Below are 14,552 nucleotides of genomic sequence, written 5' to 3' on the forward strand. Positions count from 1 at the left end.
AATCTGTGACTGTGTTGGTTCACACAGTGAGCTATTTATTCAGAATGAAATGTCTGCAGTCTCTCAGTATCCATCCGAATTAAGAAAGTCCTTAACTCCGAGTGGAGACATCACGACAGCGTTTTTTAGCAGGCTTTCTTGTTTTTATGAGGCCGAGTTGCTAGCTTGACACTCAACACAGCACGGATGGAAAGCGTGCAAGGGAGCCGGCTGGATTCGAACTTGGGAGCCTTCGCTCCAAAGTCCGGCGCTGATGCCACTACGCCACCAGCCAGCTGTCATCTGAATAGCTACACATGAAATCATGGGTGAATCTACAGTCAAGACATACAACTCCAACCGACTGCTCTAATATGCAACATGAACCTGAAATAATAGGCAATGTGAACATTGAACTGGGTTTTCATCAAGTAAAGTTCTCAAGTAAAACTGTTACATTAGTACCTGCTGTATCGTTGGTGTGATGATAGGGATGATTTGTTTCTGCCGCTCTGACAAAATGATGATGTCATCAATAGCCCACTGATCATACCCCTCACCAGAGTGGACTGGCTGCCACCACCGGAACCTTGTACAAGTCGTCTTAGCAGAAGGCGGAAGCTCAAAATAGACAAATCTGTTTAATTTAACACAAAAGGAACAAAAACAAAATCATTTTGCTTTAATTTTAATCTTCCAGTCCATTTTCAGAAAAAGAAAGAGCCTATATCCCAGGTAAATAGACCTGGAACCACCTAACCCTTCCTGAACATCAGTCATTGGGTTAGCTAGCTTGCCGAACGATAATGGGCTGGAAACCCAGGTGTTGCAGCAAGAGTGTCAACAGAATGACGCTATGTGGGGACAAGCGGCACCTACACCAGAAAGCCAGCATGCACAGGGGAAGCACCAGAGCCACACTTGGAGGACATTAGGTTTCTCCTGGTGTACATTTCGTTTACAAAGCTGAGGTGAGAGGTGGCACCGTCAGCAGCAATTCTGGTAACAAACAAACAATGCTACTGAGACCAATCTGGCCAAAGCACCTTTGATGAGTAACTTTATGTGATACAGTGCATTAGCGATCAGTTTGAACAACTGTTTAATTGTCTTGGAGCTCACCAACAAGATAGGAGTAGGTTTGTGCATTGGCCCTGCATCATACCTGGGTTGACTGAAATCAGAGAAGTACATTTCTGATAGCAGATTCCAGGTAATACCACCATTATTGCTGTACTGCAACAAAACACCCTCCTCTCTGCTGTCAGGCGTGTTGCAAGACCCCGTGTTCCCTCCAATCCGAATATAAAACTGGATGAAGTCGACCCATTGGGTGTCCAGGTCCCAGCTAACAAGCTGCCTCTTCCCATTCTGGATGAACAAATAAATGCAAGCAGAATGATTGTTAGTGTTTGCTACACTTTGGTTTTACATTGTTAAGACATTTGGCAGCAATGACAAAAGGTATGCACACAGATCAGTGGAGTTTGCTCTTTGTAAAGTGTGAATGTCGGAGGAAACTATCAGCTTGTGCTTCACCCCACTGTGAGTTTCTCTCCACTCTCAAAACACCCAAGTTCTTCAAATGAAGCCCTTTATAGTGACGATGGGTTTGGGATCATTGTAAAACTTGAATGTATTTTCACTTGATTTTTCCTGTACCTTCTCTGGATATGAAAGACACATATCAAGTTTGTTTTTCATCTTGCTTGGCCAAGGTCATATATATCAAATGTCCCTCTTTCACTACAGTCTTGCTGAAACTAAGAATGCAACAAGAGGTAAGAGTCCAACAGGAAGCCTGAACTTACATTTACATCTAAACTTTTCTTAAATGTTGAGATCCCCAGGGTGAAGAATATCCCACTCATGTTCCCCCTAAACATTTCACTGAAGATATATCTTATCTTTGTTAATAATTTTCAAAATGATGTAAGAGGAGCATTAATCCCTGCATAATATGAAAGCCCCTTTGACCAACACTGATGCATATTGCATTAGACATTTACCTCAGAGAAATAGAGAGACGAACCAGAGGAAATTATTCCACAGCCTTCCTCGGGCCTAACAATTTGTCCACCAATCACTTCCTGCCAATCATTCTTCATCACAGCCTCATTCTCAAAGTCACATGTTACTGTTGAAGGTAGCATGACCTCTGGCTTGCATGAAGATCCACGATAACCTGGGTCACAACTTCAAAGAAAGAGATAAACATTCTCAGCCACAGTACTGAGATCATGCACTTCTGAATCATGTCTGGAAGCTGTGTTCAGCCAGCCCATTTTACCTTAGAAGGATGATGACACAAATAATTGTAAGGTCATAAAATAAATTGCAAAAATAATCAACTGTGTAGCTAAACATAAAATATGGATGGATAAAAATCAAATCCATCATTCTTCATGCACCATCATAGACCTAACTTTAGCTTCAAACAACAGAACGTTTTCTTCATTGCTAGAACTTTACATTGAACAGCTTATCTTTCAAGGGTAACAAGTGACACAGGTCAAAGGTGGGTAATGAAGGGGAGGTACAGATCATTCATGAATGAACTGAATGGTTTAACAGGCTCAAGGGTCTCACTGTCCTTGTTCCTTGTAGCACATATATACAGACAAGACAATAATTGTAGGCAAATACACCCACATACTTGCATAATCCGTTGTGACACCATCCATGGCCATTACACATCCCAGGACACTGCTGTCCAATATAAATATCATCTAATGCCCATTCATCTTGAATCATGTAATAACTCTGTCTCCAGCGGAAACGCGTAGCACTTGACCTGAATAAGTTTAAAAAGAAGCATTAGCCATCAGAATTAACATATCAGACCCACAAACGTGGAAACCTCTTTTACAAAATGGAAACTGATAGGTCTGAGGTACTTGTTTTACTCTAGAGTAGTTAATCACTAAAGAAACTTCTGTAATTTTCTAATTACTTGACATGATAAAAGTAATCACATCAATTGGTTATACCCTGCCACTTCAAGTCTGGTTTCCTGCTCAGGAACTGTTCATTTGTGGTAGCAACAGCCAAACCCGACATTTGAAGTTCTTTGGGGTTTTAACATTTAATAGAATATGGACAATGGAACATTACAGCACAGAACAGGCCCTTTGGCCCACGATGTTGTGCTGACCACTTAACCTACACTAAGATCAGTCTAACCCTTTCCTTCTACATAACCCTTCAATTTTCTGTCATCCTTGTTCTTATCTAAGAGTTTCTTAAATGCCCCTAATGTGTCTGCCTCTACTCCTATCCCTGGCAGGGTGTTCCATGTACCCACCAATCTCTATGTATAAACTTACATCTGACATCCCCTATACTTTCCTCTAAGCACCTTAAAATTATGCCCCCCTGTATTAGCCATTTCCACACTTGGAAAAAGACTCTGGTTATCCACTCTTTCTATGCCTCTCATCTTCTTGTATACATCTATCACCATATCTCATCCTCCTTCACTCCAAAGAGAAAATCCCTAGCTGGTAAACCTCCTCTGCACTCTCTTCAAAGTTTCTGCATTCTTCCTATAATGACTGACCCGAACTAAACACAATGTGGTCTAACCAGGGTTTTATAAACCTGTAACATTACCCCACAGCTCTTGAATGCAATCCCCCAACTCATGAAGGACAACAGTGATGTTTAACATTTTTCCTTTCTTTCAGTCTTTGGGGTTTTCCTTCTGTTTTGAGGATGTCTGCAGAGAGTAAGAATTTCAGGCTGTATATTGTATATATTCTGTGATATTAACTGGAACCACTGAATTATTGGAGAGGGCCATATAAAGAAACAATGTGTACCATGTACTTACTCTTCAGGATATATTGCATACAAACAACATTGTAAAGAGGATGGCTGTTGCTCTTTGACCCTTGTACAACGGTGCTCAAGGGGTGAAGTCAGTGTTGAGGTGAACTGATCTGAAATCTCTATGAGAATATTTGGAAAAACTTCACCACTAGAGGTTTCTCATTCGAGTACATTTTCTCATGATTTAACACTTAGCCCAATTACAATGGTTAAGGAAGCTAAACTTCAACGTAATTATTCATTTTGGTAATTGTTGGATGACTCAGCCAAGCTAAGAAGATGATTTACTATGTTAGTAACTTCTATGCTAATCAATTATTATATTTAGTGTCTGTATATTTGTCCCACCCCAATCAACAATAGTAGACGTTCATGGACACATTATTTAACAGGTGAATCTGCTAGAGAAAGGTCAAGGGCTGACTTGTTACATGAAGAACGGTGCTTCCAAGACTGTATTCCTACTCTGGAGCACGTATTTCCTTTCTGCAGTCCCGACTGCTCTGAATTGCAGAACTTTAGGATTCCAAACTTTAATGCAAACTGCATATGTTACACTCTGGAAAAAAACCTCAAGCTGGCTTTCAAGGTCAACCATTTAGGAAGATCAAATGATTATAAGTGAATGTTCCAACATGCCTTCCCCTGTCAAATACCAGATAATGTAATAGTATTTTAATATTTATACTCCAAAACTCAAAGGTGATAATTACTCTAGCTTAATAAAAAAAACTGTCCCTGACAGCTGCTTGCATCTCATCTGCGGTGCTGATATGCAAATATCCACACATAAAGCCAAATTCATTTTCATAAAGCAATAACAAATGCAATTTGTCTAAGCTGTATTCCATTCTTAAAGTGATTGTAAAAAAAAAATGGCATGCTCAATCTGTGGTGCTGCTTAAATGTCCTGCAAATGCTTAATGAAACTGGTGCTTAGATTAACAAATCCCATTTGACACACTTGAACATATTTGAACATCGGTGCTCTTTGTGGTTTGAATGCATTCAACAAGATACCAAAAAACTGCACATATTCCATCAATGCTAAACAGAAGCTTGTTAAAATGTTTATGGCTATTATAGAGATTAAAAATTAATTTGAGTACATAACAGCTGTTAAGATAATTAAACCCATCGTCACAGGTTGGGGAGAAGCCAGTCATAGTTAATTTACCTGGTGCCTTTTATTTCACATTTTGTAGATTTATGATAGAGACAGTTGGTGGGAAGACAATGATTCATCTTATATTTGGCCCATTCCCAAGGATTAATGCCTGCAAAGATATTCTTACCATGTTTTCTGCTGCAGGGAGACCGTTACTCGTTTCCACTGTGAGAACTCTGAGGAATGATAAACACTGGCAGAGGTGAACTCTTGGCAACTAGGCATGCTGGGAAAGCATTCCTGCAGGAAAATGTCAAGGCAAAGGATATCAAGATCATCATGGTTGTTAAAATCCCACATCACCCTGTGCAAAGGCAGCAGGAGTAAATCTTAACAACTATTAGATCACTGTAATTTCAGAACAGAAAAAGTAAATCTGAACTTGACTTGGCAAAGCAGTATCAATCCATGTATTTTTCACAATTCTAACCCTAACTGTGTTTTTTAAAAGTGGTAACTATATTTCAGTGATTTTTTTTGCTATTATTGCATCATTCTCTATTCACTATTCATACAGTGGCTAGTTGGAATAAAAAAAATTGCATTTCCAGAAATAAAATATGCATCAGAAAATAAGGATTAGCTTTATTTGTCACATGAACATGGAAACATACAGTGAAATGCTCCATTTTGCGTCAAATCAAATCAGCGAGGACTACGCTGGGCAGCCGGCAAATGTCACCACATTTCCAGCACCAACATAGCATGCCCGCAACTTACTAACCCTAAACATGCCTATAGAAAGTTGGAGGAAGCTGGAGCCCCCAAGTGATCACAGGGAGAATGTACAAACTCCTTACAGGCAGCAGCTGGAATTGAACCACAATCGGTGAAAGTTGGTGCTATAAAGCAATGCACTAACAGCTACACTGCCATGCCGCCCACACATTTCTCATGTTGGTATTTCAAATTAACAAATGTGAGAACAGTCTCCAAATTAGCCACATTTGAGATAACAACAGAAAAATTCAAGGCATATCAATTAATTGGCTTGTGTTACATAGAAATCAATTAATTTGTGAAAATCCAAATCTCCCTTCTGTTGCTGCTAAAGATCAAGCCTTTAGCTAACTCAGTACACTACTGCAGTGTTAGTTTTGCAAGCCGTGGTGCTGTCATTGAAGCTAGAATAAGAGAAGAGAGGAAGAGAAGCAGCTGCCATTGGCAGTGCTACGATGAAGATAAAAGAGGTGGAAAAAATGACTGGAAAGGACAAAAGGATACTCACACTAAAGACCGAGGAACACTGGGAACCAATGTTAGCCCATCCACAGTAGCTCTGAAAACAGTCAAGCCTGGACAATTTAAGTTTTCCCAGACTGAGAAGATGGAATTGAAAGTCAAAGTAATGCTTAATGTGGATAAAGCTACAGTGTATGGATTCCAAGAAAACTTCACAGCAGTGTGAGAATAATCAACACAAAATGATTGGTTCTATTTAAATTTAAATAGAATCACAAGCAAGACTCTTGTTCTTTAAAAATGCACATTTGGTGCAGGTCATACCATCAATATCAGTTTAAGTAACAATATGTGTTGGCGCGTGGCCTAGTGGATAAGGCATCAGGTCAAGTGATCTGATGGTCACCGGTTTGAGCCTCAGCTGAGGCAGCGTGTTGTGTCCTTGAACAAGGCACTTAACCACACATTGCTCTGCGATGACACCGGTACCAAGCTGCTTGGGTCCTAGTGCCCTTCCCTTGGACAACATCGGTGATGTGGAGAGGGGAAGGCTTGCAGCTTGGGCAACTGCCGGTCTCCCTCCAACTCTGCCCAGGCCTGCGCCCTGGAAACCTTCCAAGGTGCAAATCCATGGTCTCACGAGACCAACGGATAACTATATTTTAACGATCTTACCATACACATCAAAGTGCAGGACAGCCAAGGGAAAAAAAAGGTGTAGAAGATAAGCCACTTTCTGGGCTTGTTAAGCATAACTCGTTTGCAGTTTCTGGCACAAAAAGGCACTGAAATGAAAACTGGTGCCTTAATATTCATGACACTAATTGGGTCAACAGTCCACTGGCAGACTGCAAACCATTCGCCAGCTGTCCACACATTTTCCCATCCAAATTATGCAAAGTTTGTCCAATAGCTCTGCTCAAAGATCTTTAAGTACACATACATTTAATATGACAAGTGTGTGCCTGAAACACTACAGACCATCTTAGAAAATAGATTTCTATAAGATGGAAGTAAAAACTAAAATGAGCGTAATAAAGAGTAAGATTATTTCCAATGGTGAGCTGTTATTGAAGAGAACATTGCCAGCCAGTGGAGTTATAACTACTGCTTGATTTACTGACTGCCAGCAATAACAGGTGTTTTGAAGATTTCATTTCCTTTTGCAAAATTTAACATTTTAACTTACTCTACTACAATAAAGCTACTTAACCTGATGAATTGTTACTTGATAGTAGAAGGGTGGTGGATTATTGGTGTCGTGGTGCTTAAAGGCAACATAACAAGCTTTTTGCAACAGGAAATCTTTAGTTGCCACTTCACAGAAGCACCAACTTTAAGCCTATATCCCTCTGTGTACTTAACAGCTGGCAAGACCAATAACACTGTATTTACCTCCTGTACGAGATGCCAGGTCAGGCCATGGTTGGTGGAGTACTCCAGGCTGATTTGGTTGTCCACGTGCAGTGTAAAAGGCTTCCCACAGCCCATCACCAAGTTAAACTGCAGCATGTAAGAGGCCCCAATCTGCATGGACTGGGTTTCCACATAGCGCATGCTCGAGCTTGTTTTGGAATCTCCAGTGAAACTGCAGCACAAGTAAAGAGGAAAAAAAGCAAAACATGGACAAATTTATCAAGATGAAACACCAAAACTGTCAATGACAAGAGTGGCAGCTGTCAGTCATCACTGGGGCTCATCACCTGTGAATTCCAGATTCAAAGAGAAGTCAGAGGTATTTACATAGTAACTACTGTCTGTCTAAATCCAGACCTTAGAAGTATAATCTAATCTTATTTCACAACAAATTGACATTTACTTTCATTTAAGATGACCAAATTTGCTGAAGAAAATGGCAAAACAAAATCCAGCCACGGTAGTTTGAGAATGGAGTTGAAATATTACATGGGGAAAGTATTTTACTCTCCCTGAAACCATGCTGGGCCAATCTTGTAGGTTTGACAAGAGCTGCCCAAAACGCCAAATGTTCCCATAGATGCTGCCTGATCTGCTGCGTTCCACCAGCATTTTGTGTGTGCTGTTTCTTTTCTATATAAAAAAAACTCAAGTAATAGTGATTTGAACCAAAGTTTTCTCAAGGTTTTAGATTTTCAGTAACTCTATACTAATTAGCTGGTATTACTGATGTTTAGTCTGAGTTTGGGACACACTTAACACAGTGTTGCTTAACTGCTAAGACAGAGAGGGGTTTGACCTCTTCGATTCCATGGGGAACTGGAGAAATGAAACAATCAGGCACAACGCTGAGCAATTAAGGGCTAATTATTAACGGAAGTTTCCTTAGACTGGAAACTTTGTGTCGATCTGCATACCAGCAAGGGGAAAGAGATATTTTAAAATGAAGTAGAAAATAATTGACTTTCTTTCTTTTATCCAAATGGTTAAAAACATTTTACATGAGGCATAATGAACGTAGCTTTTTGTCCAAATTTGTTCCTTTTAATTCATGGAATCAATAGGTTATCGGCATGGGTATACTTCAGCGGAATAAGCTTGTAATATCTTACTGCGCATAATGAGCGACGATTAACCCTCACAGCACATGCAAAATTACACTGTGCCAGGAACTGAGCCAAATAGAATTTCTTGCCATGGAAGAATTTTAATAACAATGGCCAAACAATCCAGAAAGGACCTGCTGTTTTTGCAGGACAAACTTAGGCATTTCCAGAAGCCTGATGTATGAAAGTAGATACAGTACATTTTAATTAAAACAGCCTTTTTAGCTGCAGAAGAAATAAGGCTGTTGGATCACACCCTCTGTTAAATTCTTTGACTGCAGTCTCTTTTAAAACATCGGACAACAGAACAGCAATAAATAGGACACAGAAATCACATACTTAAGAATTTTCAACAAAATCGCATTTTTTTTGGTTGACATGCAAAATGATTTTTTTGAAGTATAAGATTGTACCACTTGCAACATATAGGTATATCCTGTAGCAAAGTGTCCACATTGCTCTTTATCTAGCCTTTTTGATTTACAAAACTTTGTTTTACAAAATATTTTCCAGGTAGGCATTCACTTTGTACATTGAGGGAAGGTGTTTATGGTTTTGGATATTTACTACCTCTGCATTTAGATATTTTTACCAGGTATCTCAAACCAAAAACCATTAAGTACACTAACAGATCTTTTGCAGAATTGGTTCAAAATGATCTTCTTGGCTAGAGAAAGTGGAGCTTTCAATATCCATGACCACAAAAAGTCTCCTGTATATGTCACATCCCCATCTTCCTGTAAAATGACCATTTTTTAAATGAATTTTATTCTAAAAGCTAGTAAAGTAAACCACCTTTCTCCTCTTATACAGGCATGAACAAGGAGATGCAAGTTGAGATGACTCACCACATCCTTCTGCTTTCAGAGATAAGCTTTTGAATTTTCCCCTGGTCCTGAAGAAGCAGCAAACACATGGGATGATTTAATCACCATCACCTGTGGGTGCAGTCTGCGTCGGGTAATGACAGGACTGAGATAGGCTACTCTTTTGAGCAGAAAACCTGTTTCACATTACCACTTTTAGCTCTGAGATCCAGCAATTACCTATGACTTTTTAAAAATCTAAATTGTTATGTTCCATCACTGAGGAAAAGTATTATTAGAGCTAGGATCTGAAATAATTCATAATAACCTCCTAAGTTTTATGATTCAGAAGAGTTGCAAGTTACATGCAAAATTTTGAATTAAGGATTTCTCAGATACCAGTTGATAAATCTCTTCACAACTACTGAATTCAATTATTGCCACTCTCCCCTGGCCAGTCAGTGGGAGGGGATGAACTCACCTCTGACTTCTGCAGATACCTGCTGGATAATGTCAAGCTCAACTCAATACTCCCTCCGGCACCTGACCAATACAATGCAAAATCAGAAATGAACTGGCAGTCAGATGCTGGTGATTCTGACTTGCTGCTCCACTGCCAAACTCGCCAGTGCATAAGCTGGGCAGCCAGACATGCCTCACGCTCTGGTTATGCCAGCCTGGGCTGCCACATGTTCAATTGGAATCAGCAACTTGGACTGAAGATATTACAGAGTCCTTGTTGTTTGCTATACTTTCTTCTTTTTCATCTGGTCAAGATGGCGCCAGTGTACAACACTCCCTTAGTCGACATCTTCCAGTAGCTCATGAAATTGTCAATTTTACTCCTTTTACATACGTTTTCACCTTTAATGTGCTTCTGGGACTGTTAGAGCCTGTGGTTTATAGTTTGGAGATCAACTGAGAGATCCAGCAGTTTGCTGTTTCCAAGAAGACTCCGGGAAGTGAGCACGTACTCCGACGGCCTCGATGCCAAGAAACTTAGATACGGGATGTGAGCTGACATTTGACTCTGTTTGCCAATTAGGGCATCAAGGAAGATTGAGACATTGAAGTGAATGCAGAAGACAAGTGAGAGTTCAGCACTGAGTGGCTGCCTTGTTGTGAGCGGACTAATGCTGTGTGGTTCGCTGTGGTAGGCAGGTAGGTGTCCCTTGGCGTCACTTGGTGTCCCTCTCTTCCAATGAATGTCAGTGATGCTGCAGGATGGTATCATGATTCTGTGTTTATGGATTGGACTATTGCATTTACGGACATTTTTAGACTTACGGTTTTTATATTCTGTGTTTCTTTTTGTACAATCCTTTTCCGTTCTATTGTGCAAGGGGTGGGGTTTGGGGGTTGATGTTCTTATTGCGTTCTGTTCATTTTCTTGTGGGGGAAGGGGTTGTTAGGGGGTTGATGTTCTTATACCATTTTGTGCAGGGGAGGGGGGGTCTGGGGGGCAATGTCCTTGTTGCATTTTGTGTGGGGGAGAGGGTTTGAAGGTTGATGATCGGGATGCTGTTTATTTTTGTGCGGGGGATGACTCTCATTTTCTTTCTTTGCTTCGTGGCTATCTGGAGAAGATGAATCTCAGAGTTGTATATGGATATGTACTTCGATAATAAATTAACCTTTGAACATTTATCCTATTCAATTATAATGTTTTAAATTGATTCCAGCAATTCAAGTAGCTTTTGAAGAAATATAATTTTAAGTATTTTTACAACATTATTTATATCTATATGACGATTTTGTAACTGCCTGGTTATCAGAGAACCACTAGAATCCGCCACCAGAGACCTAGATGCTTTTCAGACTGTTCCTTCACGAGAGATTCCCCCAAGCACTCCCAGACATGCAGAGACACAAAAAGAAGTGTGGAGGCAGTAGATATATAGGGAGGAGCGGTGAGAGGCAACGAACCAGAAGGGTAGTGGATCACCTTTCGTGTGATCCAACCTTTCTATTAATACTTCTTCCAACATGTTGTAAAAATCAGCCCTCTTCCTTACAAGTTATTTAATTTGCCTACTGAAGAAGAAGATGATAATTCCAATGTAACTATTTGCATTTTTCTTACAGGTAAAAATCGGTCAACTACCTCTGCTCCAGTCATCTGGCATCCATTCACACTAATCCCATTTTCCTCTCATATCGCAAACACACTGCTCCAGCTCCAAATTCTCCTATCACCCAATTTATGCTACTGGCAATTTATAAAAATCTATTCGCAAGTTCTAAACCCACTTCCTCATAACTGTCCATTCAATTCTGCCATCAGAATCTTGAATTTCCCATTTATTACAAATCAATTCTGAGAATTTGAGCCACTGCGCTTTCATCCTCTTGGCAAGCTGTTATACCAGCGATGGAGAGGCTGAGCCAGGAACTAAACACTAAACATGTGAAGACTTAAGGAGAAAGACAAATGCAACTTCTGCTTCCTTTAACTGGTATTACAGCGACTTCAAATACCCTCAGTGTAAATAAATCACTACCTTCATAAATCAAAGTATTGAGCACAGGAGTTGGGATTTTAAGTTGAAGTTGTATAAGATGTTGGTGAGGCCTAATTTGTAGGATCTTGTGCAGTTTTGGTCACCAACCTACAGGAAAGATGTAAACAAGGTTGAAAGAGTGCAGAGAAAATTTACAGGATCTGGAGGACTTGCGTTTTAAGAAAAGATTGAATAGGTTCAGACTGTATTTTTTTAGAATGTAGAAGATTGAGAGAAGATTTGATAGAGGTATACAAAATTATGAGGGGGATAGATAGTGTAAACGCAAACAGGTTTTTTCCACTGAGGTTGGGTGGGACTACAACCAAAGCTCATGGGCTAGGGGTGAAAGGTGAGATGTTTAAGAGGAACATGAGGGGAAACTTTTTCACTCAGAAGGTCATGAGAGTGTAGAACAAGCTGCCAGCACAAGTGGAACGTGCGAGCACAATTTCAAAGTTTAAGAGAAATTTGAAGAGGTACATGGATGGTAGGGGTAAGGAGGGCTGTGGTCCCAGTGCAGGTTGATGGGAGTAGGGCTAGGTGGCTTGGCATGGACTAGATGGGCTGAAGGGCTTGTTTCTGAGCTGTACTTCTCTATGACTGAAAAGACTATGAACCAAGATGCAGTGGGTGCAACAATACATCTCCCATTCTGAATTCCCACTATTCAAGGCAAGTTCAGGCCTGCACATCATTTATTTTATAAATATGAAATTAGTTTTCATCCATTTTCATTACAGGTAAAAAATATCACAGCAAAAATTTTTTTTCCGTGTGCCTTTTTCAAACCATTCTATGTTCTTGAATTTAAATAATTCCTTAATTCAGTCATAAGCCAAAGATGGTGTGATTTAAAAATGAATAAATTATTACAAAATAATTATTTATGATAAATACCAAATAGCAAAGAGGGTTTTAATTTTGACAGAGTGCATGTTAACAGTAAATTTGACCTTGTGTGAGTTACCTGCTTTGCTAGAAGCTTGTAATTACTTCTGTTATGATTTTGTTGTCTAAAGTAAGTCCATAATTTAATCACTTGTTTAAAATTTAAATAATTTATGAGCATTTTAACCGCCTCCAAATTTATGGGTTCGTATTTGGTAAAAGAAAGTGACTGATGGAAACATTACACATGATTAGACACGTTTCACCTGCTGTAGAAAATGAGCTGGGGACTAGTTTTGTGCTGAATGATAAATTACCCAGCCCAAGTTTCATGCAAAGAAGAAAACATTGTCAATCACTCCCCTGCGACAACAGGAACATTGCACCTAGCCCGTTGTACTGGATTTGCCAAGAGCAAACCAAATGGAAGCCCAGCTGAGATCAGCTGGCATTAATTAATTTAACTACTAATCAGTTAGATAGTGTGAATTGGTCTGGAGATTTCCCATGGGGTAATGGCTGGCAAGGGCTATGAAGGTCATCAGCCAAATTCAATGCAGTACCACCAGTTTCATCATCCTTCATATTAACCTCTTGATGTGTCTTTTCCTTGAAGCTAGTTCTAAAAGCATAGGTTAAGAAATTAATATTAGCATGGCAAAAATTCCCTCCAGCAAGAGAAACTCAAGCATTTCTCTCCTCTGTTAATCATACAGAGTTTATGAAGATCATAAACAACAAGAGATTCTGCAAATGCTGAAATCTTGAGTAACACATAGAAAATGTTGGAAGGAACTCTGCAAAGCAGGTGGCATCAATGAAGGGGAATAAACAGTTGACTTCTCAAGCCGAGACCTTTCATGAAAGGTCTCAGGCTGAAACATTGACTGTTTATTCCTCTCCATTGATGCTGCCTGTCTTGCTGAGTTCCTCCAACATTTTGTGTGTTGTTATGAAGAGCATGTTTCTATTTTACTGGGTTGTTACAGAATATAATGACACATTATTTTGGAAGTTAGAAAGGGTAAGGAATGTGCAATGAGGATATTATGTCTTCCTATAGATAGAATTAGGTAAGAGTCAAGTTCTACATAATATCCTTTGATGCATTGTCAAAAAAAACAAAACTATAGCCAATTTAGATTCTGGGTACTGACACCTATTCTCAAGAAGAAATACTCTTGGTAAACTCCCTTCTCCTTTGCGTCTATTTTGAGACATAAACTGATCAGGGAAACTCTGGAAGGGTGACTGGTTTTTTGATTCTTGACAAAGCTTCCCTGCATTCAATTGTACATTAAAAAATAAATCCTTTGCAACATTCATTTAAACCGGGGGTTCCCAAGCTAGGGTCCATGGACCCCTTGCTTAATGGTATTGGTCCATGACATAAAAAAGGATGGGAACCCCTGATTTAAACTGTGGAATAAACTTTGAAAAAATTGCATTTAAGTTGAACAAGGTATCAACATTTCAGAAATCTAATTCCTTTTATCAATGTTGCAAGTCAGAGAAGCAAGTAGGTATATGTGTTTATGAGGAGAAAATTACATTAACAGTTTAAAACTATTTTATAATATTTAAATCATCCATGCAATCATGTGTTTTACCTGAGAAACTATTTTTTTCAATGTATGTTCCTTAGTGCACTTCAGTGAGTTGTTCAAATTCA

General features: G+C 39.5%; 1 protein-coding gene across 2 annotated transcripts in view; it reads right to left on the reverse strand.

The window, feature by feature from the left end:
- Positions 1 to 14,552, reverse strand: part of LOC140738799 (reelin-like) — a 302,475-nt gene that overhangs the window by 111,313 nt on the left and 176,610 nt on the right. For both annotated transcript variants that reach the window (XM_073066646.1, XM_073066645.1), the window contains exons 22-27: positions 7,556 to 7,748; positions 5,106 to 5,218; positions 2,636 to 2,773; positions 1,989 to 2,175; positions 1,145 to 1,350; positions 445 to 616 (exon numbers count right to left, since the gene is read on the reverse strand). In XM_073066646.1, the coding sequence (XP_072922747.1) occupies positions 445 to 616; positions 1,145 to 1,350; positions 1,989 to 2,175; positions 2,636 to 2,773; positions 5,106 to 5,218; positions 7,556 to 7,748 (1,009 nt within the window). The remainder of the gene's footprint in view (positions 1 to 444; positions 617 to 1,144; positions 1,351 to 1,988; positions 2,176 to 2,635; positions 2,774 to 5,105; positions 5,219 to 7,555; positions 7,749 to 14,552) is intronic.

This window comes from Hemitrygon akajei, chromosome 14, assembly GCF_048418815.1.
Source record: "Hemitrygon akajei chromosome 14, sHemAka1.3, whole genome shotgun sequence".
Classification (NCBI taxonomy): domain Eukaryota; kingdom Metazoa; phylum Chordata; class Chondrichthyes; order Myliobatiformes; family Dasyatidae; genus Hemitrygon; species Hemitrygon akajei.